Source organism: Notamacropus eugenii, chromosome 2, assembly GCF_028372415.1.
Source record: "Notamacropus eugenii isolate mMacEug1 chromosome 2, mMacEug1.pri_v2, whole genome shotgun sequence".
NCBI classification, from domain to species: Eukaryota; Metazoa; Chordata; class Mammalia; order Diprotodontia; family Macropodidae; genus Notamacropus; species Notamacropus eugenii.
In genome coordinates, this window is record NC_092873.1 from 306,936,239 (window position 1) to 306,962,821 (window position 26,583).

General features: G+C 42.5%; 1 protein-coding gene across 8 annotated transcripts in view; it reads right to left on the bottom strand.

Moving 5' to 3' along the window:
- Nucleotides 1-26,583, bottom strand: part of HNF1B (HNF1 homeobox B) — an 83,125-nt gene that overhangs the window by 12,265 nt on the left and 44,277 nt on the right. For 4 of the 8 annotated variants that reach the window (XM_072644882.1, XM_072644885.1, XM_072644881.1 and 1 more), the window contains 4 exons: nucleotides 17,990-18,150; nucleotides 12,865-12,997; nucleotides 4,487-4,681; nucleotides 957-1,084 (listed from right to left, as the gene is read on the bottom strand). In XM_072644882.1, the coding sequence (XP_072500983.1) occupies nucleotides 957-1,084; nucleotides 4,487-4,681; nucleotides 12,865-12,997; nucleotides 17,990-18,150 (617 nt within the window). The remainder of the gene's footprint in view (nucleotides 1-956; nucleotides 1,085-4,486; nucleotides 4,682-12,864; nucleotides 12,998-17,989; nucleotides 18,151-26,583) is intronic. The other 4 variants (XM_072644886.1, XM_072644883.1, XM_072644888.1 and 1 more) reach the window with 3 other exon arrangements.

Genomic DNA, 26,583 nt, shown 5'->3' on the forward strand with positions numbered 1-26,583 from the left:
TGACTGGCCCAAAATCGCACAGGTAGTAACAAAATATAAGCCCACAGAATTACAGGGAGAGAGACTGGTTAGCTGTACATCAAAAACCCTACATAATTAACTGTCTAGTCCTCTAAGAAAAGTGTTGTCCCATTATGCTGACTGACCAAGACCACCACCTGGAAAGTAGAGACACCTGTGCAGTGCTAAGCACTTTTAGCTTGCTCTTCACTCTATTCTATCTCTGGAGGAAGTATGCCATGTTGGATACGGCACTAGTTTTGGAGTTTAGAAGACCTGGATTCAAATCCTGCCTCTGACATTTACCAGCTCTGTGGCCCTGGACAAAACACTTAACTTCCCTGCCTCAATTTCCTCATCTGAAAAACAAAAGGTTGAACTTGATGACCTCTAAGTTCCCTTACAACTCTGAATCCATGATTCTACAATATGACTCTAATTTCTGTAACAGCACCTAGAATACAGCAAGTGCTTAATAAATGTTTTTTTATTCATTCATTCACTTGTGACCCCAGTGAGTGCCTGACATTAGGTCTTATTTATGTCAAGCTTTAAAGAGTTCTTTCTTCCTAACAGTCCAGTGAGGTAGGTAGTAAAAATATCCCTATCCTCATTTTATAAGTGACAGGGAAAAACAACTCAAAGAATGAAAAGACTTGGTCACAGATTTAGTTAGAGATAGACTTGTAACTTGAATCCAATTCATCAGATTTCAAGCCCAGCACTCTTTTTTCTAGCTACTTGGTATCAGGACACTAGGCTTATGGTGAAGTCTCTATCTAACAATAAAGCCATAATGATAGCTAGCATTTACATAGCTCCTTCAGGTTTGCAAAGTACTTTAGATATATTGTCTGACAACTCCTCTGCATGGCCTTGCTCTGTTCTAACCATCTTCCCTCCCCATCTGTAGCACATTTACACCCTCCCCAAATCCCAACCAGCCCCTGACATACCAGAATTACCTGTTTACTGGAAGACATGTTGGTGAGTGTACTAATACTACTGGTGTCTGTGACCACCATGGCAGATGGAAACCGGGAGGTGTGGGAATACTGGGGGGGTTCCTGCTTGTGCGCGTACACTGGAGAGAAAGGAGATGAGGAAAGTCAGCAAGCATACAGTGATGTGCAAATAGCAGTTACCCTTGAGGAGAGAGGACTCATCCTATCAGTGCCCTTGGGGGAGTTAGCCTTGGGGAGAGGGGGCACCTATAAAACAGATCCTTAAAACTGCTTCTATTTCCTTTTACAGCTAGAAGGCCAGGGTCCCAGGGAATGTGTTCATTCTCCTGGTTTTCTACATATATTACCAAGGAAAAGATGAGTGATCAAAGGGGCTTAGAGTACAGAGCTCCAACTATAAAGTGAGGCTTATGAAGCCTCAGTTAATGCAAGCTGAATCCAAAAATTATCAATTAAATATCTACCGTGTGCAAGGCAGTGTGCTATGGCACTTTTGTATATACAAAGACAAACACAAAACCAAAAACCCCAATGCCCTGCCTTCCAGGAGAATCCATTCTGATGAACTGATTTTTTTTTTTTTAATTTCATTTGGTATTGAAAATTCCTGATAAGGAAATCCCTCTTCTAAAATAAGTCACAACCTGTTCTGCACTTTTAGGGCTAGCGCTGCCTTGAGGCACTAAAAGGTTAAGTGGCTTGTTCTGGGTCATACAGCTGGTAGATGACTGCAGAGGTGGAAGACTAGACACGGAACATTAAAAACGATGGCAAACTTGGCTACGATTTTACTTTTTACTCTCTCTCTGTCTGAATCTCTCTCTCTCTTTCACTCTCCTGTCTTTCTCTCTCTCCTATCTTCCTTTCTGCCTGTCTCTGTCTCTCTCCTCCTCCCTCCCCCTCAATTTTTTGCTCTGTGGGTAGGTGAGTGATAGATTCAGAAAGGAAGGTGGTATAAAAACAAAGATTAGCAATAATTTTTTAAGAAATATGTGAGCTAAACTCTGAGAAACTGAAAAAGCCACTAATGGTCTTGGAAAAAATAGAGAAAGACTCATAATTCCCACTTCTGGCAGGGATTGGGGAGAGAATGTGCAATGCTGTATTGGTTATATATGCTTATCTGTTTTTCTTTGTAACAAGTGAAAGTTCTATCAGGATGAGAGAAGAGTTTTGTTTTGTTTTAGTTTTTCCCTCAGAAATAACTATAGTTATGAAAGACATCGCTGGGACTTTTTTTTTTTAATATGTGTGCTAATTTGTACTTGAAAAGGGCCTCATGGGACGGCTCACTGTGTCCAGTAATGGATGTTTGGTCTTGACATTCTAGAGAGAGCTGCCAGTCATAGCCACACCAGCCTTGATCCTGGTCACCTGGGAGGTCAGCCCCAGGCTTGGACAGAGCCATGTGAGTAAGGACCAGAAGGAAGAGTCCTGGAGGAGAGTGAGGCTTGGGACTCAGATTCAGGCCCTGGCAGATTCTAAGATGTCATAAAAATGAGATTGGAATGTGAGATGGGGATTACAAACCTGCTTCACGGATCTCTACAGGGACCAGGAACCATGGGACAGAGGCAGCTGAACTTGACTTTGTTCTATCCGTCCCCATGGCCCTGACCCCAAACTGCCCAGAGAGAGGAAAGAAAATCCCTGGCTTTAATTTCTGCACTTAACTTACACTAACTATATTACCCTGAGCAAGTCACCTAACCCTGTTTGCCTCAGTTTCCTCATCTATAAAATGAGCTGGAGAAGGAAATGCCAAACCACTCCAAGAAAACCCTAATGGGGTCATGAAGAGTCAGACATAACTGAAAAATGACCAAACAACCACAAATTCCTGCACAGTGCCTGGTTCCCAATTCCTCCAAGGAGGGCTCTTTATGTCTCCTTTTGGAGATATTTTATCTAAACTAGGGAAATCAGCGTTCCCCAGGGATCTACTCTTGTACTCCGAGTGAGACCTGAGCCTGGCACTGGGTCTGGAGCTGCCTGGAGCATCTTTCCAGGGATGCTGACAGAGGCCTGGGACAGTCTGCTGACAAGACATCTATGAGGTTACAGGAGGGAGACTAGGCTGAACCTGCCTTTGGGGACAGGTCAGAGGGGAGGAAGAAGCAGGAAATTCCTTCTTAAGGCAGGGCTATAACTTCCTCCCCACCAAGATTCATCATGTTGCCTAGAGAAACACGAAGGTAGGCAGGAGCACCTGTGTCAGATAGGATTCTGGAGACCTCTCATATTATCCTGTGGTTTCATATCACTGTGTAAACCTTTCCTTATCCCCACAGCTCCTAGCACCTACCCTCCCAAATTACCTTGTCTTTATTCACATCTGGCCACCATAAAATATTCTGCATATGCTTATAGATGGCCTTACTGTCTCCCCTCCTAGAATAAAAGTTCCTTGTGAGTAGGGATTGCTTCATTTTTTATACTCATATCCACAGCAGCCAGCTAGCACATTTGGTTTCTGCTACATGAATGTTTATTGATTAATGTACTTCCCAGGGTTGCCATCCTGGGACCTTTCCCTTGGAAGGCTCCAAGCAGGGAAAAGAATGCCCAGAATCAAAAAAATTTAGAGTTAGATAGGACTTTAGAGACTGTCTAACCTAGGGGTTCTTAACCCAGGGTCCATGAACTTGGTTTTTTAACATAATGATAACTATTTCAACAAAGTTGGTTTCCCTTATAATCCTATGCATTTTATTTCGTGCATTAAAAACGTGATTCTAGGGAAACTGTAGGCTTCACCAGACCACTAAAGGGGTCATGCCACAAAAAAGGTTAAGAAGTTCTGGTCTGGTCCATCCCCTCCTCATTTTTATTCCCCCAATTCTTAGACTTCCTACCACCTTCCTGTAATTACTTTGTGTTTACTCACATGTGCACATATACATGCAAGTATTAACAATCACTTGACTACATACACATAACATGTATGCACATTCTTGTATAGGCACACATGCACGTGTTTTTATATGATATGTGTGTTTATGTGTGGTTTTTCTCCCCACCCCCTCAGTAAATTACAAGTTTATCGAGGTTGGGGATTGTTATGTTTTCATATGTTTTGTTCCCAGTGCCCATGATAGTGCTTGTTACACTAAGTAATGCTCATTGAATGGGATTCAACTGAATGAGAAAAGTGAGGCCTAGAAAAGTATACAGGCTCAGAGATATAGGATTGGAAGCCTTAGAGGCTGAGTCTAACCTCTTCATTTTGCAGATAAAGGAAACCGAGGCACAGAGAGGATGAATGACTTGTCTCAAGTCATGTATCAAGTCTTCCTGACTCCAAGTTTAGTATCTTCTCTATTAAACCTCAATCCTTCTGGGACTCACTCTGCTCTTCTCAGTGACCCAGAATTACGTTCAAAGAATCCTATTTGCTACCTCTGAAAGGAGGTGACCATAATCTACAATGGAACAGGTGAGGAACCAAAACCTGGAGGAGGAGAGACCAGGGAGCCTCGCCAGGGCCCTGCCCACCCCCCCTCGCCTTGCCGGCTCCTTACTGTGGGAGTTCTGGAGCTGAGTTACTGCTGCCATGAATGGCTGCTGGGCCATGGGATTTCCAGGGGGCTGCTGCAGGAGCGGCTGCTGGTGAGGACTATGCAGCTGCGGGGGAAACTGGGCCGGCTGTAGGGCGGCCAAGCTGCCTGCCACACTGTTGATGACAGGGACGCTCTGGCCTTGGGACGTGTTGAGGCCTGTGGGAGCAAGAGAAGACAGTGGAGAAGCATTCAGACAGGAACTCCAAGCTTAGCAGCTAGGGCTGGGGAGAGACACAGAGATGGAGAAAAAGAAGGGGAAGGGTGCAGAGACACCAACAGACAAAGAGAAGAGGGGAAGAAAGAGAGAAAGAGTTCAGGAGATAGGGAGAGACAGAAACACACAGAGAGAAAGACAGACAGAGAAAGAAGGGGGAGAAAGATACACAGAGAGACAGAGAAAGAGAAGGGGAAGGGTGTAGAGATATGGACAGATAAAGAGAAGAGGGGGAGAAAGAGAGAGACACAGAGAGACAGAGAAGGGGAAAGAGGAAGAGACAGAGAGAAACAGGAGAAAGAGAAGAAGGAGAGGAAAGAAAGACACGGAGAGAGACAGAGAAAGAGAAGTGGGGAGAAAGAGACACAGAGAGATAGAGAAAGAGAAGGGGAAGGGTGTAGAGACATGGACAGATAAAGAGAAGAGGGAGAGGAAAGAAAGACACAGAGAGAGACACAGAAAGAGAAGCGGGGAGAAAGAGACACAGAGATGGAGAGAAAGAAAGGGAAGGGCATAAAGACATGGACAGACAAGGAGAAGAAGGGAAGAAAGAGAAAGACACAGAGACAGAGATGTGAGAGTGAGGGAGAGACAGAGAGACAGAGAGAGAGAGAGAAAGAAGGGGAGGGAAGGAGACACACAGAGAGAGAGATACAGTGATAAAAACAGAAAAAGAGAAAAGAGGGAGAAAGAGAGATACACAGAGAGAGAGAAAGACAGAAACAAAGAGACAGAGAAAGAGAGAGAGGGAGGAGGAGAGAATCATTTCTTATGGCAAGAGAAACCAGTGAATGTCTTCCTAGATCTCTCTGCCACCTTCATCTTTGATCATTTCTTATGGCACGATACTATTCCATGACATCTACATCTCATTTGTTTACTTGTTCTCCAATTGATGGGCACCTTCGTAGTTTCCAGTTCTTTGCCACCACAAAAAAAGTCTTCTGTAAATATTTTGTACATTAGAGTCTTTTTGCTCTTTCTTCAATATCTTTTTAAATCTAAACCTAGTAGAAAGCAGTATTGCTGGGCCAAAGTTTCTGATCAGTTTAATAACCTTTAAGGCAATGGATATTACAACCGTTTTATTTTTGTTTTGTTTTCTTTCTAGATGAGAAGAAGAGAAAATAAATGTTTGCTAAGTGAGAAAAATAACATTTAATTTAAAGAAAAAGAGAGAGAAAGTCAAAGCTCTCTCCCCATCAGTCCAGTGAATACCTCAGCCTGGGAATCCCTTAGCTCCTAAGCAGTGCTAGTCTGCGTCCAACCAGCAGAGGGCAGGAATGCAAAGAAGCCCAAACTCAGCTGTTGTTCTCTTGTACCTGGAGAAATCTGGATATTCCTGTCTGGTGTGATGTGCTAAGTGTATTAGCCTCTTTTCCATGTACAGTAAAAAGTGAAGCTGAGTGGGTCTGGGAGACAATGTGAATTTAAGTATCAGGCAGTGAAAGGACATGGTATGGCAGCAAGACAGATGCCGTGGAAGAAGGAACTAGTATTAAATTAGAGTCTGTCCTTGCAAGAGGTTGCACTGGGTTTTACCATGTTCCCATCCTCTGGGTGTATACTCAGTTCTCTTGACTCTAAGTTGGTGGCATCAGGACCTGGCTACTGAAGCTGGATCTTATTCCATCAGGGCCCTTTTCTACTTTTGAATTTAGGGTCAGGTCCCTGAAAATTGGGCTCTCAGCAGACCTTTCCAGAATTCTCCCCCACCGATGTGTACTGAACTCCAAAAGCAGTAGCTAGAAAGGCCTGATTGCTACGTCTGATGTAAGAGAAATTGTGGGGGGAGGGGGGGTTAGAATGGGGTACCATAGAATGGGGGGGAGTGAGAAATATGGAAGGTGGGGAAGAAAGGATAAGACATGCTAAGGCAGTGTTTGCACATTGTCAGGCATGGTGTCCCAATATCAAGTGTATTTGCTTAATTGTTTTCTTTGTTACGAGAGGAGTCAGTCTAGGGGGGCAAGGTTTTCCCCCAATAAATAACCGTGATGTGATGAAACCTCCTCTTCACTCCCTAACCCACCAGCCATGTCAGAAGATCATAGAAGCACAGATTTACAGCTTGAAGGAAATATAGAGGACATCTCACCCAACCCCTCCCCCCTCATTTTCTAGATGAGGAAACTGAGTCCTGCTAAATTCCTTGACCACACTGGCAGTCTAACTCCAAATCTATTGTCCTTTCCGTGGTGCCCCATGGACAGAGTCCCTTGATCCTGCTTCCTTAAGGCAGGAAGGGAATAAAAAGAGGCAACCAAAGAGGGAGAACCAGAAAGAAAGAAAAAAGGTCTTTTCTCAGGGATACCAAGTGAAGTGAGACAGGCAAAGTACATCAGATACACCCAGGGAGCCGGGAACCTCTAAGTGGGTGAAGATCTTTTTTCCCTGCTCATCCTCCCCACCCCCCATCCAACTCCAGATAAAGCAAAGCCTTCAACAATTGCACATTGGGAGCTTTAACTGATACTGTTATCAGTTGCCTAGAAGGCTGGAGGCTTTGGCAGAATTACAAGAGCAGGAACAGTGTTCTCAGTTCATGGAGGGTGGGGAGCTCCAGTGGGTCTCAGTCTTCTGAAATTCCTCAAAGCTGTTCAGTCTTCTATTCCCCCAATAGCTCAGCCTCTCTCCAACTTTTCAATGTTCCATCTGATACCTTTTTCTTTGTTCCTTCTTTCCACTTATTCCCCAAAGATTTTAGCTTCAGGGAAGCCCTGATGATCTAGTGTTATATTGGAGTCTACCAGAGGCCTCCAAGGCCATCTGTTCCATCCCCCCCTCATTTTGCAGATGAGGAAACTGATTCCCAGAAAAGTGAGATGACTAAGTCGCCTAAGTAGTAAGAGGTGGCAATTGAACCTACGTCTTTCCATCAGGATAGAAACTGGATTTATAATTTCATTGACAAAAGAACTCCCTGATGAAGAGAGTCCCTCTATCAATGCAGGTTGATCCCTGAAACTTACTGTCTTAGAGAGTTGCCTAGAGTACTGGGGGACTGTGATTTGCCCAGGATCACACAACACAGTGGTAAAGCAAAGACACGACCCTAACCCAGGGTTTCCTAACCTGGGACCAGCTCTCTATCTACTACATCATACTGTGAGAAGGGAAGTAACTCAGTTCCTCTTAGTTTTCAGTGTCCTAGGGTCTGTTTGATGGGTGGGCTGGAAAAGGGAGTGAGACCCATCCACACAGACAGAGAAAAGGGACTCATGGTAATCGTGCCTGGTACTAACAAAAGTGCTTTGGAATTACTGAAGTAAAATCATTCACCTAAATCATCTCATTTGATCTTCAGTGAGGATTGTAGGTCTTATCATCCCCATCTCACAGATGAGGAAGTTGAGCCTGGAGAGCTGAAGTGACCTACCTGTAATACACAGTGCAGAGGGGAGATTGGAACCCAGAGAAAGAATGAGGCATACAGAATGGTGAGTCAGAAGAATCTGAATTCAAATCCTATCTCAAATATTTACTAGCTATGTAACCAATGGCTACTCACTTAAATTCCCTGGGCCTCAGTTTACTTACACGCCAAATAAAGGGGTTGGATTCTGATCTTTAAGGCACCTTCATCCACTAAATCTATGCTCATAGGATCACAAAATAATTGCCAGCCTTTATACAGCGTTTGAAGGTTTGTGAAGCACTTGACATACATGATCTCATTTGATCCTCAGTGCAGCCCTGGGGGTAGGCGCTATTATCATTATCATTAATATCCTCATTTTACAGATGAGCAAAACTGAAAGAGATGAAGTGACTCACCCAGGATGACACAACCATTAAGTGTCTGAAGCCATATTTGAACTCAGATTTTCTCAGCTCCTGTTCCAATACTCTACCCACGGAGCCACATGACCCTGTGATCTCCCTGGCTTCTGAAAGTCCAGCCCTCTGTGCACCACACTGTGTGGTACACAGGAATTGTTACCAGTTTCTTCTTCCTCTCCTACAATCCTGAAGCTAGGCTACGGTCAGGAAAGTTCAAGAATAAATCTAAGGAGGAGGCCCTTGAGTGGCAATGGCAAATGGTTTCTGGTAACTCTTTCCAACTCTCTTCAATTTCTCTATGCCCCTCTCTCTGGCTAAGACAGGAAGGAAAATGAACTTCAAGACTGTCTGAGAGCAGACTGAAATCAGCATTGGTCAGTGCTTAAATCAAGAGAAGAAAAAAAGGAATTGGCAGAGCTTCTCTATTACAGCGAGTCCTCTAAAAAACAGTAGAATGGCTTTAGCCCTGGAACCCCCATTCAAATGTTGGTGTTGACACGTGCAAACACCTTTATGGCTCCGACTACTTCAAAATTCAGGAGATGGCCCATGGAAAAATACTATATGATTGCAGTCTTTCATCTGGTGAGTTCCATGGCAACATGTCTTTGAATAAACCATTTCAGGAGCAATAGAGTTCCTATCTTAGGTGGTGCTGGTCCCAGAGTAAAGAATATCTGAATCCAAATTTGTAAGTTGTATGACCTTGGGCAAGTCATTTAACCTGTTTTCCTCAGTTGTAATATGAGGGTAATAACAGCACCTGCTTCCCAGAGTTGTTGTGAGAATCAAGTGAGATATTTGTAAAAATGCTTAACATAATGCCTGTCAGATAGTAGATGCCAATCTGAACTCTATAAAGTATATGTAAAGACAGTGGAGGGAATAGACAGGTTAGATCTCCTCAGAGAGAAAAGAAAGACAAAGCTGCGTGGAAGGAGAGGAGAAAAGATGGGGCAGAGAAAAGCACCACTACACTCTGACCCAGTGATAGACTGCTACTAGGACTATAGTCCAAAGAGACCATAGAAAAAAAGTCAATTGATCTGTCCACTGTTACCCAGGTAGCAAGCAGAAGAACCCATATCTGAATACAGGTGCCTTTACTTCAAATCCAAGGCATTTATGCAAATACTTTAAAAATATGATATTAAAATGTACACATATGTACAAAAATATTTGCAACAGCCCTTTTTTTGTGGTGGCAAAGAACTAGAAACTAAGTGGGTGCCCATCAACTGGGGAATGGCTGAACAAATTATGAGTGTAATAGACATGGTATATGAAATATAATGAAATGCATATCATTGCCCTGCAGAAAACAAGGAAAGGCATAGATTCAGAGAAATCTGGGAAGACTTGTATGAACAAATGCAGAATGAAGTGAGCAGAACCACAAGTTATACAATAACAACATTATAAAGACAAACAACTTTTATAAATTTGAGAACTCTGGTCAATGACCAACCATGACTCCAGGAGACCAATGATGAACCATTCTACCCCATCCCCCACCTTTTTCCTAACAGAGGGGTAAGCAGACTCAAGAGGTAGAATCCTTTTTGGACAGAACCAATACAGGAATTTATTCTGTTTGACTATTCATATTTGCTACAAGAATTTATTTTCCAATAGGGGAGAGAGGTGGGAGGGGGAAAAAATAAATACTTGTTAATTTAGGTTAAAAAAAAAAACTTAGAATAAAATATAAATAAACAAAAGGAAAGTTAAAAAGAAATCCAGGACAGAGTGGGAAGGGGCAGGTAAATTCTGTTGTTGTTGAGTTGTTTCTGTTGTGTTAGACTCTTCATGACTCCATTTAGGGTTTTCTTGGCAAAGATATAGGAGTGGTTTGCCATTTCCACCTCCAGCTCATTTTACAGTTAAGGAAACTGAAGTAGAGCAGCATTAAATGTCTTGCTCAGGGTCATATAGCTAATAAGTGTCTGAGGCCATGTTTGAGCTCAGGTCTATCTGACTGACCACTCCAGGGCTAGCTACTCTATTCACTGCACCACCTAGGAAGAACAAAATTATGCTGAGGGAAAAATGGGGCAACAAGTTCAAGCAGACTCCACTGAATATCACCCATTGGTTCTACAAAGCATGGTGCTGAACAAAGCAATATTAGAGAAGGCTATCAATTTCCCAGAAACAATATTATAAATGGGTGATCACCTGAGAGTTCTTCAAGGGGGATTTTGCAACTTTTCAGTAGAATTTGGACACTTGGCTGAAGGCTGTTATTGTGAAATGAGGTGACTTCATGCCTGCACAGGGTATGGTGATGGAGGAGATTCAAGGAGGAGAGGAGAACTGTGGTAGCAAGGTGGAAGGGAAGGAGTTATCACAGATCACTAGAGGTAAAAGGTCCTTACAAATCATTTATTCCAAGTTCCTCATTCTTCAGAGGAGGAAACTGATACACACACCCCAAAAAGGGAAGTAACTTGACCAAGATCCCATAGTCTAGTTTGTTAGTGACAGACCTGGGACTAGATCCATAATTCAGGACTTCAAATGGTGTCTAGCCCACGTAGTGTGGGGCCTGGATCTGTGATGTCATTGATATAAGGCATGCAAGTGGGAAAACTCTACCACTGCCAATTTAACATCTTAGCTAGCTGGAGCCCAACGTCTCATGATGTACAAGTGCACAATCAGAGGGCAAGACCTGGACTTGGAAGCCAGATTGCTATTCAGGAACAGACCACCTATATTAGGTACTTAGTTGATGCTTACAGACAGATTGATTAGTGAGTCTCCTGACTCCCAACCCAAGGTCTTTTCTACCATATCACAAGTAGCTCTGGTCTCTACTGTGTCTTCTTGGCAAATCTTTCTAAAGGAGCATGATCAGCCTGAGCTGTCATTATAAAGTTTGAGATGGGGGTACGTAGAAATATTTAGGAGGCAAAAAGCGGGATCATGAAAACTTACATGCATCATACATGTCTGAGGGATACATAGATACACCTAACCTGCTTCAACATTTCATCAGCTCCTAAGATAGCAGAAGAGCCAAGTTCTAAACAAGGGAGTCTTAATTTGGAGTCTTTCAAAAAATATTTTGTTAACTATATTTGTTTTCCATTGTAATACTAGCTGTGTGACCCTGGGCAAGTCTCTGAACTCCTCTATGCCTCGGTTTCTTAATCTGTAAAATGTAAATCATAATAGCACCTACTTCACATGGTTGTTGTAAGGATCAAATGAGATAATATTTATAAGGTGCTTTGTGAAGTTTAAAGTGCTATATAAGTACTAGCTATTATTATTAATTGTATGCATTTAAAAACATGTTTCTGAGGAAAGGTCCATAGGCTTCTATGGACTGAGTTACCAAAGAGACTCAGGATACCCACAAAGGTTAAGAAACCCCTGCTCTTGAATCTTAGAATCATAGAACTTGAAAGGACCCTTGCCTTCACCCTCTTCTTTTAAGGATGGATATTCACAGACATCTGTTTTCTCCTTAAAGTTCTCCAGATAGGAAGATGCTACAATCTCCCTTTGTTGTCCCATAAAATGTTCTATCACTGGCAGTCAAGAAATTCACTCTCAGGTCAGAGCATCATGTTTTTTGTTTTAATTTGGGCCTCATCTCACCTGATGTGTTAGCACCTTCTGACAAATATTTCACGTACTTGTCAGCATGTCACAGTGTCTTTAGAGTCAGAGGACCAGGGTTCAGATTCCACCTACTTAATGCCTGTGTGACTTTGGGCAAGTCATTTCATTTCCCTGGGCCTCAGTTTCCTCATATGTAAAATGATGGGATTAGATTAGATTATTGGTTCCCACTTAGTGGTTTATGAACCCCATGGGGACTTCTGATGATGGTCCAAGGGGGTTACTCTAAAAATTCCTTAAAAGCGTCTTAGTAGATAATTGCAAAATATTATGTGCAGTATATTAAAGTATCCCAGGCTGTTCACAACAAATTGTTATTGCTGAAAGGAGTTCATGGGACAAAACATTGGTAACCAGAGGACTAGATGATCACTAAGACCTCTTCCAGCTTTAAATTTTTGATTCAAAGCCACTTAAAGTCTCTGTTTCTTCATCTGTAAAATCGGGGGTCAGACTGGATGGCACTGAAGATCCCTCCCAGCTCTAAATCTCTCATCCTCCTTGAAGACAATTGATCATCACTACTTAGTTTTTTCCAGTTTAAACCACTCCAGTTCCTACTGACCAAAAGAAGGTAAGAAGTTACGGCATCTCTACCCCAATAGGTCAGTGATTAGTGAAGTGTGGTGGGAGGAGGGTGCATTATAGTCACTCACGACTCTGTGCTGCCCCATCTCTCTGCACCCTGAGGGTTGAGGGCGAAGCTTACTCTGTGCAATGGCCATGACTCCCGAGAGGGGCGCCATGATGAGGTTCTGAGATTGCTGGGGGTTGTGGTGGGGAAGGCTGTGGATGTTCGTCAAGGTGCTGACTGGGGGCAATCCCCCTCCTGAGACGGAAATCTGCCAAGAGAGACAAGAAAACAGTGTGACCAGAGAAGGCAGAAGGTGCAAAAAGACAAAGGAACAACATCCAAATCATTGAGTCATCTCCTGCTCAAGAGTCTTTGTTCCCATTGTAAATGGTGGGCATCCCATGTCTACCCTGATGTAGGCCTTAATCCCAGGCCTTAGAGTTCTCTATGAGTACTGGTGAGGAAATGTGATCATGTGTGGTGGCAAAAAACATCAAATGAAGAAACACTGCCTTGTGCTTGGAGGTGGGGTGACAAGGGGAGGCCCTGAACTGCCATAAAGATGAATGGAAAAGTACAGATTACATGCTTACTGTATTCCAATCATTACAGTGCTGCAGAGGGTAGAGCAAGACAGACAACTTGCTAGACACTTACAGCTCCCAGCTAGAGTCTCTCACTAGCAATCATTGCCACTTCCTAAAGATTTTGCCCTTAAATGGAATAAAATCCCTTTTTTTTTTATTTCCTCCATAAAAACAATAATAGTCTACCTAGACTCAGAGTACAGGGGGGGAAATATCACCTTTTAAGAGGTTTAAGCTACAGTTACAATAATAATATTATTTCCTCATTAAATTCAATAAATATTTACTAAGCATCTACTTCGTGCAAAGCAGCATGGCAGGGTAGAGAGACCTAGACTTGGAAATTTGAAACACATGAGTCGTGGTTCCACTTCTGATCTGTTGCTTGTGTGACTGCCTAGGCAATCGTTTAACATCCTTAAAAGGGGGAAGAGAAAAAGCATTTATTAAGCACCTACTATGTGCTACGCATTGTACTGTGTTTATAAAAATCTCCTTTGATCCTGAAACAGTCCTGTGAAGTAGGTGCTATTATTATCCTCATTTTATAGGTAAGAAAACTGAGGCCAAAACAGCTTATGTGACTTGCTCAGAGTCAAACAATTCGTAACTGTCTGAGGGAGGATTCAAATTCAGCTCTATCTCAACTCTAAAGTCCAGAGTTTTATTCAGTATGTCATCTAAGCTCCCTCTCGTGCCTCCAGGCACCTCTCTAAGGTTCTAAGTTTTAGAATATAGTTGCCCAGTTGCGTTGGTAGATGGTGTTTCCACACTGGGAGGTTGCTAGCCCAGGGAAATTACAGGTCTGGATCATAGAAAAGCACTTAGAATTGAGGGTCCAAAGGCAAAAACGAAAACTAGTCACTGGTTCATTTTCAGCTTCAAGAAACTTACAGTCTACTAGATTCTACTTCCTTCAAGTTTGGTTCTCTAAACTCAGTGATTCAATGGGAGAAAAACACACAAACACAGTTTCACTTCTGACCCTAAGTCTAGTGGGTAGGAAAAAGAGACCATAAACATCTCCTGTACTCTTCATGTTTCTTTTAGTTTCCTCATATTTTGTGCTACCTTTATCTCAAATTCTTCAACCCATTCCCACTTCCACTATAGCAATATAACCATACTCATTTTTTAAAATGGAAAGTTGGCATGGCAATGGTGAAAATGCCAAATAAGTAAATTCTTTTCTTTCTTTTTTCTTTTATATCCCCATAGCCTTGTGGATGAGTTTGACTCATATACTCTTTAAAAAAAATACAGTCTTTTAAAGTATTTTGCATATACTTACACATATATGTGTGTATATAAAAATAAACCTAAGAACCATGTATATATATACGTATGTACGTATGTGTATATGTACATACAAACATATATAAACATGTTGCTTTCCTTAAAGGAATATAAGCTCCCTGAAATCAAGAATTGCTTCATTTTTGACTTGGTGTCCCCATCACCATAACACAGGACCTGGCATAAAAGGGAGGGGCAAGGGATCTATGATTTCCTTGGCATAGAGAACACTCAGATGAAAGGACTCTCCCTCCATCAAAGCAAGTCAATATATCCAATTCAAGTTTCAGTCTTAGAGAGTTGACTAGAGCACAAAGATTTGCCCAGGTTCACACAACCAGTATGAGTCAGAGGAAACACTTGAACTCAGGTCTTCAAGGCTGTAAGGTTAGCTCTCTATTTATTATACCACACTTCCTCTCATAATAAATGCTGATCGATCGATTGATTGATTGGGTTGCCCCATGAGGATGTGAAGCAATCAAGACTTCTAGCATATAACTAGATGGAGAATGTGAGTAGAAGTCAGCCAGGAGAGTTCTTAAAGTTCAGTGGTTATACACCATTTGTACCAAGTAAGCGACTGTATGCCAATGCTGCTGTTCCAGCCAAGCCAGTGGTTTCCAAGGTTAAATTAAGAAAATGGAAAAAAAAATCAAAACAGGTTTGTTTGTGTTTTTAAATTGAGCACCAAGAAATGAGTTCATGATCACATGACCCAGAAAGAATTCTGACCACATCAAACAAGAGAGAACCAGCCTGTTTGCCAGACTTGTTTTTGAAATGGCAGTCATAAAACACACACACACACACACACACACACACACACACACACACACACACCAATAACCTGCTCCAGGACTGGGCCAGTTAAGTGGAATAGTCCCTTTGAGAAAGTCAAGGAAGGGGCAAAAAAGTTCCCAGGGGGTTTTTTCCTGGTTTGATTTTAGATTGTGGAAGGAAAAGTGTGTGTGTGTGTGTGTGTGTGTGTGTGTGTGTGTGTGTGTGCGTGTACGCTATAAATATGTGTATATATACTATATATGCGTATATACTATGTGTGTGTGTATATATGTATATACTATTTACATACATGTACTACATATATGGTGTATGTATGCATGTTGCATGGAAAGGATACTGTGTCTGAGGACTGGAGTACCCTGCCTGTGCTATTGCCTGTTTCTGCTAATGCAAAAATATAATCTCTCTTTCCTAGTTCCATTTGCTAATGGTGATGATGGGAGTTCAGTAAACTGCTGAAGAAAATAATTAGGTTTTGGGGATACTTGGAGATCGTTAGCATGAAAGTTTGTGACTCCTATGTTTTATACTCCCCAGAAGATAAACTCTAGCTCATGTTGACCAGCTTTCTTGCCATAGGTCATAAGGAGGAATGAATAACAGAGCATACATGACTGGATCAACACAAATCAGCGTTCCCTTTGGGAATGCACAAAGGATCTGTGATTTTGTCGGCATGGGGTGCTCTTTCCTGCAGTGCAAATTTTCTATGACTTAGTAGAAAATTCCTACAGAGCTGCCTGGGGTCCAGAGGTTAAGTGACTTGCAGGTGTTGGAGACAGGATTTGTCACATAGCTGGTGTCAGAGATGGGATTTGAGATGGGAAAAGGAAGCAAGAAAGTTTCTAGATTGAGTGTAGAGCAATCAGGCCATATTCTTCTACACTTACCTTCTTAAGAAGAAGCTAAGATTCAGGAAACATTCATGTAGTTTCTTTGTGGCTCTCAGAAATTCAGAAAAGACACCTGAACTGAGAAATTAAGCCTCTCTCATGAGATCTCAAACATACTAGATCTTAGCTAGTAGAAGTTTTGGTCACAAAGTGATCTAGCAGAAATTCCAAGGATTGGACTGTGTGTCAGTTTCACACTAGTTTGGATTCATGGGGAAGGGTCTTTTTCAAGAGACGAATTATACCCATGACATGAGTTAGAGGACCAGGGGAGAGGAAGGGCATGGGGGAGGGTGGGGCAGGAAGCACTTTCATATTTTTCTTGAAGAGTACTCAACTGGGGAAAGCAGCCCTAGGTTCCCTAAAACTAGTACTGGCCAAGCCTGCTGAAGCCAACAGAAACCACATGCTGTTTTTCCTTCAGGAAGCCAGGCAGCCAATCACCTGTGACCTCCCTTCCTATGTTGCCTACACAACCTAAGCGTCAAGGTCTGGTGTGGCATATGAACTTGGATGCCCCTCCCATTCTTGTCAGGTGCTCAGTTGAAGAGGGTGGCAGCTTTGGGGAATGTACTCCTGCCCCTCCTCCATTGTGAAAACTAGCAACCTATGCATGATCTCTCCCTCCCCTGAAGCACAAGCAGAGCATGACCCAAAGAATAAATTTTCCGTTTCTGACCAAGTTTTGTAAGTGTCGTGATGCTGTTCATCCTCCCTTGCTCTCTGGGATTGTGTGGATTCTTATTCACTCAGAAATTCAAGCTCTTTTCATCTCAACTGGAAGAAAGAACTGGGATGGCATGTCTGTGTGTATGTTATATCCCCTCCCATCTCCCCAAACAGGATGTAAGCCCGTGGGGTCAGGGACAATTTTATTTATTGTTTTTGTGTCTCTAAGCACCTAGTACAATGCCTGACGCGTAGTAGGAACTCAGAAAATATTATTTGAATTGAATCAAATAGGTTCCTCTGATGTGGCCCTTTGAAACTATAGACTACAAGGAGGTCTGCTTGAAGAGAAAATTGACAATATCACATCCCTCCTGCCATTTTGTTTCAGACGTCCTACTGAACCACGTGATAGCAGAGACTGCTGAAAATATCATCCAACCACCCAATTTTAGAAGTGTCTTCCCACCACCATCAGTGGTCCAGCCCCAAATCCCAATCTGCTGCATTCTTGATAGCAAGGAGGAAGCAAACGTTGGAAAGGGGAAAGTGGCGGAGGGAGGAGGGCAGTAGGGATATGTTTCATGATGAAATTCTTTCTGGGTACAAACTCCTGACTTTGGAGCAATCCAAAAAAAAAAAAAAGAAAGAAAGAAAAGGAAAAAAAAGAAGCCAAACACCCCATGAACAAGTTTTATCAATGTGAATGTCATCAGCAGCAAAAGACAAACAGTGTCCCACCCGCTCCGTTCCTTTATGAGGCATTCAATCAATAAAATGAGAGCAGCTCTCTGTCAGATTTATTGGCTGGGTTCAAACCGAACACCTCTTCCACCAGCCAAAGACAGGGTCACACAGCACTGCCTTTCCGTTCCAACTGTGAACAGCCCCAGATTTTTTTTGCCTGGGCTACAATGCTCCATTGTTTAAGGTAGGCCTTGTGAGAAGTCCTGTTTGTTTTGTCTCTTATCTTATCAGCTCCTAGTGCTACAATGGCCCAGGTGTACTCACCAATTTACCATCAGGTGAGAGGAGACTGTGGCCGGGGTCCAGGCCTGCTGGAGAAACCTGCTGGAGAACCGACTGGCTGGTCACCATGGCGCTGTTACCATGGTGGTTGATGGTGGAGGAGGAAGTGACCTCATTGTTGCCTGGCTGGCTGTATCTCACGCCTGCAAGACAACATGAGCCCAAGTGATGGGCCATTAGAATGACCTCTAGAAATGCAGAACACCTGTTTCAGTGGCCTCCACTTTTGTTTTCTTGGTTTCGCTGAGAAGAAAACAAAGTTAATGCCCTCCCTCCATCCCAAAACTTTTGGTGACCTTTCCAGGAGGTCCCAGTGGTGACCTTCACTTTGGCTCTGCTCCTTGCTGCATGTGTGCCCTTTCCTTAGGTTGTAGGAGGTTTGTAAGTGACCCTTTGGTATCCTTCTTAGTGAGGGTTACACTGCTTCATGACTTTCTAACCCTTAGCACATCCTAGTGCTTTCCCTCTGAGATGACCTCCAAATTGGAGATGTGTGGGTAAATATTTAACAACTAGCTTGGGGGGGATTTTGTACATATAACACACTTTTAAATTTGATCTGCATTATTAATGTTTTCTCCATCACTTTTTTGAGTCTAGACAAGCAAAAATAATCAATAAATCAAACCCTGATTTATAGTGTTTACTGATTTCCAAAGTATAAATGTTGAAAATTTAGCAATCAGCTCTTGAATCAGTTCAAGTTGGCTCCAACACATCCCTACTGTAAGCTACCCTGTACATATTTTATATGTAGATAGATGTTTGTACACTATCTCCACCTTTAAAATGTGAGCTGCTTGAGGGCAGCTTTCTTTTTATCAACAGAATTTAGCAAGCACATACCACACACACAGCATGCATTTAATAAATGTTTGTTGACTTGGTTTGTTGATGAACAATCTCTTTTTGGAGTTCCTCAGCTCCAAGAAGCTTCTTATTTATCTTTTGGTGGGAAAGGGTCCATCTCACTGATAGGGAAAAAAAGCTCAGTGGGAGGTTAGGCATGTGGCCAAGACAGATACAGCGGAGGACTTATCAAAGCTCCCAAGTCATCCCCCTTTCTCCATTCCAGGCTCTTAGTCCTGGACACTCTTTGGCTTGGCCAAAGGAGAAGGATGGCAAGACAGGGATGAAGCTTCAGCTGTGTCTCTAACTCTGGAACTTACATTCCTTGATAAGGGTCTCAGAAACTTCCAAGTCATAAGGAAAGGGAAGGTCACAAACAAAGACCCATCTGGCTGAAGGGAAGGAGGTCCACTCAGACTGTGAAGGTTTAGTTATCCCCTGGGCTTTGGTCTATAAGTGCTCAGAGACTCTTTAAAGAGGAGTGAACCATAGGCTATTCATCATCTCCCTACTTATTGCTTGAGGAAACCCAAATTGAGGATGGCCTCCAAGGAAGGACAGGGGTTACTCATAAAGCTGAGGACTCGTCGAGAATCTGGCCTCTAATCTGGTTATGGAAGCCAAGATCTGCGTGAGAAAGGAAGAAGAGCGGAGCTAAAGGCAGGTGTAGGCCAAGGATTGACCTCACCAAGGACACAGAGGATACAACGAGACTCTGAACTGTCATTGCCCATTTGAGATTTGACAGGGAATTAGGAAATGACATCTCACTGGGGCAGGTTTCTTATGCTAGGGTCTGTGAACCTATCTTATTTTTTTAATAGTTTAATAATAACTGTTCAAATATCAATAGTTTCCTTTATAATCCTATGTAGCTTATTTTGTGCATTTAAAAACATTCTGCAAAGGGATCCATGGCCTTTACCAGAACAGCATCATTCCAAAAAGAGGTGCAAGAAAAAAAAGTTAAGAACCTCTGAAGCATAATCACTAATGAGGGCTTGACCTAACCATCCATCCCAGAAAAACCAAGTGGATGAAGAATTCCTATGGATCTATCTATATTATGCACTTGAATTGACAAGCTACATATCTACATCTAACTACATTTACATCTATCTATATTATGGCTTAAAACTTCAAATGAACAATGAATTTCTGACCAACACTAAACAGGAAGAAAGAGGGCTGGATTGAACTGCAATTTTTTTTTATCATTCCATATTTCTTCCTAAGGCAAAGATAAATCTTTCTATATTCTGATGTAGTTTTCCCCATGGTGTTCAGGCAAGTCATTTGACTTCTCTAGGACTCAGTTTGTCTGTAGAATGAGGGTTCTGAACTAAATGATCTCTAAGGTACCTTCCAACTCTATACCTATGATTCTTCTAGCAGCCTGTGCACCTTTGGTTCAGTCATTTAACTTCTTTAAATTTCACTTTCCTTGTCCATCAAATTAGGAGATTGGATTAGATCAGTGACTCTTAACTTATGGTCTGCAAACTCATTTTATTTTATTTTATATATTTGATAGCTGCATTCCACTATAATTGATTTTCTTTGTAATTCTACATATTTTATGTATTAAAAAGCATTACTACAAAAGGGTCAATAGGCTTTATCCAACTGTCAAAGGTAAGAGTTGAATCCCCAGGTTTTCCTGATTCTAAGTCCAGTCAAGGCACTACACCAAATTATCAAACTGCCAAAGGGATCCATGACTCCAAAGAAGTTAAAATGCCTGGATTAGATCATCTCCAAAGTCTTTTTCAGCTCTAAATTCCATAGCTATTCTACCAATTCTAGTTTCTAATTTCCAGCTCAGCTATTAGCGATGACAGTTGCCCAACTGGAGTGAGTAACACAGTGCTGACCAGAAGGCAAATGCCTTACCATGCCAAACTGCAGACAGCTTTGGGTAATGCATAGGGTCCCAGATTTTAATTCAGGAAGACGAGTTCAAATCCCATCTCAGAACCTCACTAACTGTCTGAACTCAGGCAAATCACTTAACCCCTCTGTGCCTCAGTTTCCTCCATGGCTTTTGTAGCCCCTTGTAGCTCCAAATCTATAATATTCTCTGTGAAGAGATTTTCCTCCTCTGTATGGAAAGCACAGGAAAGTAACAAAAGATGATCAATATAATGGGAAAGCAGTAAGTTACAGAAAGAGCCCTATACTGGAAGTAGTCAGAAGACCTGGTTCAGTTTCTGGTTCTGTAAGATCTTGGGCAAGCCATTTGCCTTCTCTAGGACTCAGTTTCCTCATCTGTAATAATCTCTAAGTTCCCTCTTAGGGCTAAATCTGTGATCCTATTAAATTGTCAGGGACAGTGACTCCCCAAAGAACCCTGAGAACTTCTGCTGCTTGGTCTCTTAAAATCTCTGCCACTCCCCACCTGCCCCCTTCCATTTTCAGAAATCTCCTTCCTCCTGTTCTTTTCTCTCCACTCCCCCCCAATGCCTCCCCTACCCCCATTGCTCTGACAAGCTGTTTGCCTCCCCAAGATGCTTTGCTCTGGAGTGAGTGGTGACAGCACTGGGAGCCAGACGTGTTTCCACCTCCCAGCCTGTCTGCATCATCGATTCAGTCTCAAGTCAAACACAGCGTCTCAATTTAACCTATTTGGTTTGGCTGAAAGAAGAGGGCCAGCCCTTTGCCGATCAAATATGGGTCATGGGTAGGCTTCTCCCCTGCCACAGGCTACATAATTATTTATTTTAAAATAATTAACCCAGGGTATCCACTGGAAACAAAAGCCTTCTTTACAAGGGATCCCTGGTGAGACACACACAAGGACCATTTATTAGAAACAAAGCAACTGGCCTAAGGGATGAAGTACCAACTACCACAATGATAACCATACCCTCAGCTTCCTTTCATGGAGAGCTTTAAGATTGACAAAACACTTTCTGGGGACTGGCCAAGCACTTAAGTTGTGATCCTGACTCTTTCATGGATTTGCTGGGTAGTCTTAGGCAAGTGATTAAGCCACTCTGGGCTCTTTTCTAGAAATAAAGATGGTGGCCAGATGATCCTATAGCATCTGGCTCCAAAAGAGCACCTTCAAGGAGTAGGTGATTGGCACTGTAGGAGTGTGGGAGGTAGGCAGAGCATGGAGAAGGTGGCAGGGAGGAGAATGCTGCTCATCTTCCAGCTCCGTGTTTATTTCCAATCTCCAATCAGTCAACAAACATTTATTAAGCACTGACAATGTGCTAAGTACTCCAGAGAAGCTCCCTTCATTAAGCAGTCCAGGACCCTGAAGGATCCTTGCCATTGCTTACATAAACCAGTATTTGTGTATGGGAAAGGTTGGTAAAAAAAAGGCGACACATAGAACAGGGAGTATTTGTGGTAACAAAGAAAGGGTGGAGAGAACTATTGGTTAGAGCAAGATGAAACAAAACTATCCAGCACTCCCCAGACTTAGAAAGTGTTTGAAGTGAGAGCAAAACAGAAATATAATGGTTTAATCTATAAACATAATCGTTTATAACTGGTCCACCAAAAGGCACCAGGATGGTTTTAGGAGCTACTGAAAAGAAATAAGACAGCATTGTGCCTTCTCCTTCCAAGCAATGCAATTCTCTACTCAATTCAATTCAATAAACATGTATTAGACACCACAGGCACAGTGCTAAGCACTGGGAGGGTACAAATTAGAAAAAGAAAAACAGTCCCTACCCTCAGGTAGGGTGATGTGAATAAATGAATGAATGAAAGAAAGCATGGATTAATATTACTGGTATTACAAGATTTAGTGGTGAAAGAGACCTTAGTGAGAGGTCATCTAGTCCACCCATATCCCTCTCCCTCCCTACCCCTCATTTACATATAAGGAAACTGAGTCCAACAGCTAAAGTGACAAATAATACATTCAGAATTTGAAGCCAAATTTGACTCCAAATCCAGTAGACTTTTCTACTATTTTTTGCTGCTTCTTAGGGATGAAGCTTGCTACTGTCTATGACAGATGTGAAGTTGGTAGGGCAGAAAACGCTTTCCGATGCCCACAAGTCATGTCATGACACTTTCTACTCCCAACCCTGAGACCACTATAATAATAATTGGTGCCTCTAGGGCACTATAAAGATTGTATAAGGTGCATTAAAGTTTGCAAAGGGCTTTGTCCACCTTTGAAGAATCCCATGCTCCCTTCAAAGCTCAGCTTCTGTGCTTTCTCCTAAGACAAACCCTTCCGAATCCCCCTAGTTGTTTGGACTCTCTACCTCCTCAAATGATTACACACACATACACACACACACACACACACACACACACACACACATATACATGCATCCACGTTCCTTTCCCTCATCCCAGTAGAATACAAACTCCTTGAGGACAGATATTATTTTTCGTCATTTGTATCTCCAGCACCTAGGACAGCACCTCATACATGGTAGGTACTCAATGAATGCTTGTCAGAATGGACTGAATCCTCCCAACTGTGAGAGGTAGGGAGTAGAGTTACTAGTCTCCATTTTATAGATAAGATACTGAGACTCTGAGAGTCCAAATGACTTGCCTGAGTTCAGACGGAGAGTAAGCAAGCAAGCATCAGAGGTAAGATTTGAATCCAGAACTTCCCCTTCCAAATCTAATACTCTTACTACTATACCAACACTTCTACTCACTAAACAGTAATTCCTTATCGAGGTCACTCTCCATTTCCTGTCCTGATAAATCATGGCTACTTTAGTCCATTGTTAGGTACCCACCATGCCCCTGGGAAATGAATTATAATTTCTTTCTGGGGTTACAGAGATTCTGGAGAAAATGACAATCTATTTGGTGACCAACATTTAAGACTAAGTAACTGTAAAATAGCCCATGTTTTCAAATTAGAAGGGAGAAAGGCATGTTTATGGGGGTACTGAAGCCCAATGGACATTCTGGCAGAGCCCATCACTAAATTTTCAGTAGAAGCATTATTTACATCTCCAGAAATTGTAAAACGCTACAAATCGGGGCTTGATTGTTAATCATCTAGCCTTAAGAAAGTGATGGAGAAAATAATGGAAATAAAACTTTACAATGTGGACCTTTTTTCTCCTCAGAAAGTTGGTTGTTAAATATTTATCAGCATGCCCTTGTATATGATTCAAAGAAGCTAATGCACCTGTGAGCTTCAAACCTTCAGTTTCTTAATTGCATTCAATCCAATTTTAAAAGTGTGTTAAGCACCTCTCACCTAAGGTCCTGTGTTATACAAGGCCAGTCTTGGTTCTTCTACTTATTAGTTCTCTCTCTTCCTCTCCTAATTCCTCAGCTTTTACCACAATTATATTTTATATTATTTCTCTGTTGATGTGTAATCTGTCATTTCTCTCCAGTTTTTGCAAGATCCAAGGCTTCTGTCTTTGCCTTTGAGTCCTCAGAACCTAGCAGTATCTGGGACATGGGAGGTGGCTGAGAGAGGCCTGACAAATAGAACTAAACTAGCATTCAAAGCCAAGCATAATTACAGTCCAATCAGCCCTGGTATCGGAGTGGGGGAGACTCCACCCCAAGAAGGGAGGAAGCTCTTCTCATTGGAGAGTCACTTATTTTTTTCCCATTAACAAAAGGCAAAGGAGCCCTTTCTAAAGTGTTTGCTTAGGCCCCAGAATTTCATGGTTTTTGAAAAATGAGGCATGGTATTAAGTCTCTTGAATCCTTCTTCTCCACGTTCCAGGAAGATGGGGAAAGCAGCTGCACAGGCCCTTGTCCCAGAAAGCACCTGGACCCACAGATTGACAAGAGAACAAGCTTGCTACACAATTGTGATCCCATCTCTGTCCTAACTCTTCACCAGATTCAGTTTCCTCATCTATAAAATGAAGGTATTACTCAAAATTATTAGTATTTCCCTCCAGCAACTTTCTGTGCCCTGCCCTTTCCTTTACTCTGTAAAATGGGCATAATGATCTATCAGTCCTGCTTGTCTCCAATGCTGAGGAAGTAAGAGGGTGCTTGAAAAACTGTTCCTGAAGTCTACTAGCCAGTCCTGGGAGACAAAGATACAAGAACCACAAACATAGGACTGGAGATTGTGAGTTGAAAAAGACCATAGAAATCATCACATCCAGTTTTACAGATGAAGAAACCAAGGCCCACATAGGTTACATAGCTCTGGGTCACACAGCTAATAACTGTCTCTTGGAGGATTCAAATCCAAGTCTTTCTGATTCCAAGTCCAGAACTCTATTCAGTACTCCCCATGGTCTCTCAATGAAAGTAGGTCTAGAACACTACTTAGACTAGGAACAGAGAGGGCAACAGTTCAGGGACTCCTGGGGCTGAGCTCCAATAATTACAGGGCATTGTGGAAGTCCAGGTTTCCCCCTAGAATTCACATTCACACATACACACACACATACACACCCCCAAAAGAGCCTATGGATCAGAATAGGTGACCTCAGGTCTGAAGGCTGCCCTTGGAATCTCCCTGAGATGCCTTTTGCCCCTTGTCATTTCAAAACCAATCTCCCATCCCTGATAATGCAGGAATGTTCCTGGGGCAGGTGGACCTTTGCCAGTTCAAGTGAGCGTCCCAACCACAAAGAAAGTAAACATTACTCAACAGGCCGGGACACTGTCACACACATTTTTTTTCTGTGTTCCTAACCTCATGCAGAGTGCTCCATAGCCACTGCAGAGACAGAAAATCAGGGAATTCAAACCCTGGGAGTTAAGGGGATGTCCTGGAATGCTTTTCCAAAAATGAAATAACAGAGCCCATAAATTATGGTTGGCTTGTGTTTTCTTTCTTATAGAGTCCAAATATGGTGTATCTGTGTGTTGGGGGAGGGAGGAGTGGTTTCTCCCCCTGGCTTGTCTTTGACCAGCCTAGAGAGAAAACAATACATACAGCAAACTCTTAACTCATTTCATGGGAAACACTTTTCTTTGGGGGGGGGCGGGGTCAAGAAAGAGAGACAGACAGACAGACAGACCTAGAAACAGAGACAAAGAGAATGGGACAAAAACAGAAGGGGAGAGAGACACAGAGACAGAGAAAGACAGAGATGGAGAGACAGAGAGATTGAAACAAAAACAGAGAGAGACAGAGACAGAGAGACAGACAAAAATGGAGAGACAGAGACAGAGATTGAGAGACAGAGAGAGTAAGAGAGAAACAGCAGAATTCTAATTCTGTCCAGTGAGACTGAGGTTTTGGAAAGCCCAAGTAGCAGGTAAGTTCCTTGAGGACAGGGGCTGTTTCTGTTTTTGTATCCCCAGTGCATACAGTCCTGAATCTGGTGATTATTTAATGAATTGAGTAGTGCCACCTTTATTATTCTATGGAAGTTCTGTGAAGGAAGAAATCCAGAGAACTGAATGTCTTTGTAGTCAGTGTGTGCCCTCATGGGCCGCATTTCTTGAATATAGTATGGACCTCCTAACTGGTCTCCCTGTCTCCTGTCCTTCCAATCTGTTCTCCATGCTGCTGCCAACAAATCTGAAGGTGTCACTCCCTACTCAAAAAATCTGCAAGGATCCCCTCTTGCCACAGATTAAGGCACACGGTCCTCAGATTAGCATTTAAAGCTCCCCACAGTCTGACTCCCACCCACCTTCTCGATCTTATTTCCTATTATTTCCTTTCATACACTTCCTATTCCACTCACACTGGCCTCCTAGCTATTCCCCCACAAAATATTCCATTTCCCACCTCCCTGCTTTTTCCATAAGTGGTCCTCTATCCTTGGAATTCCTTTCCTCCTCATCTCTGTCTCTTA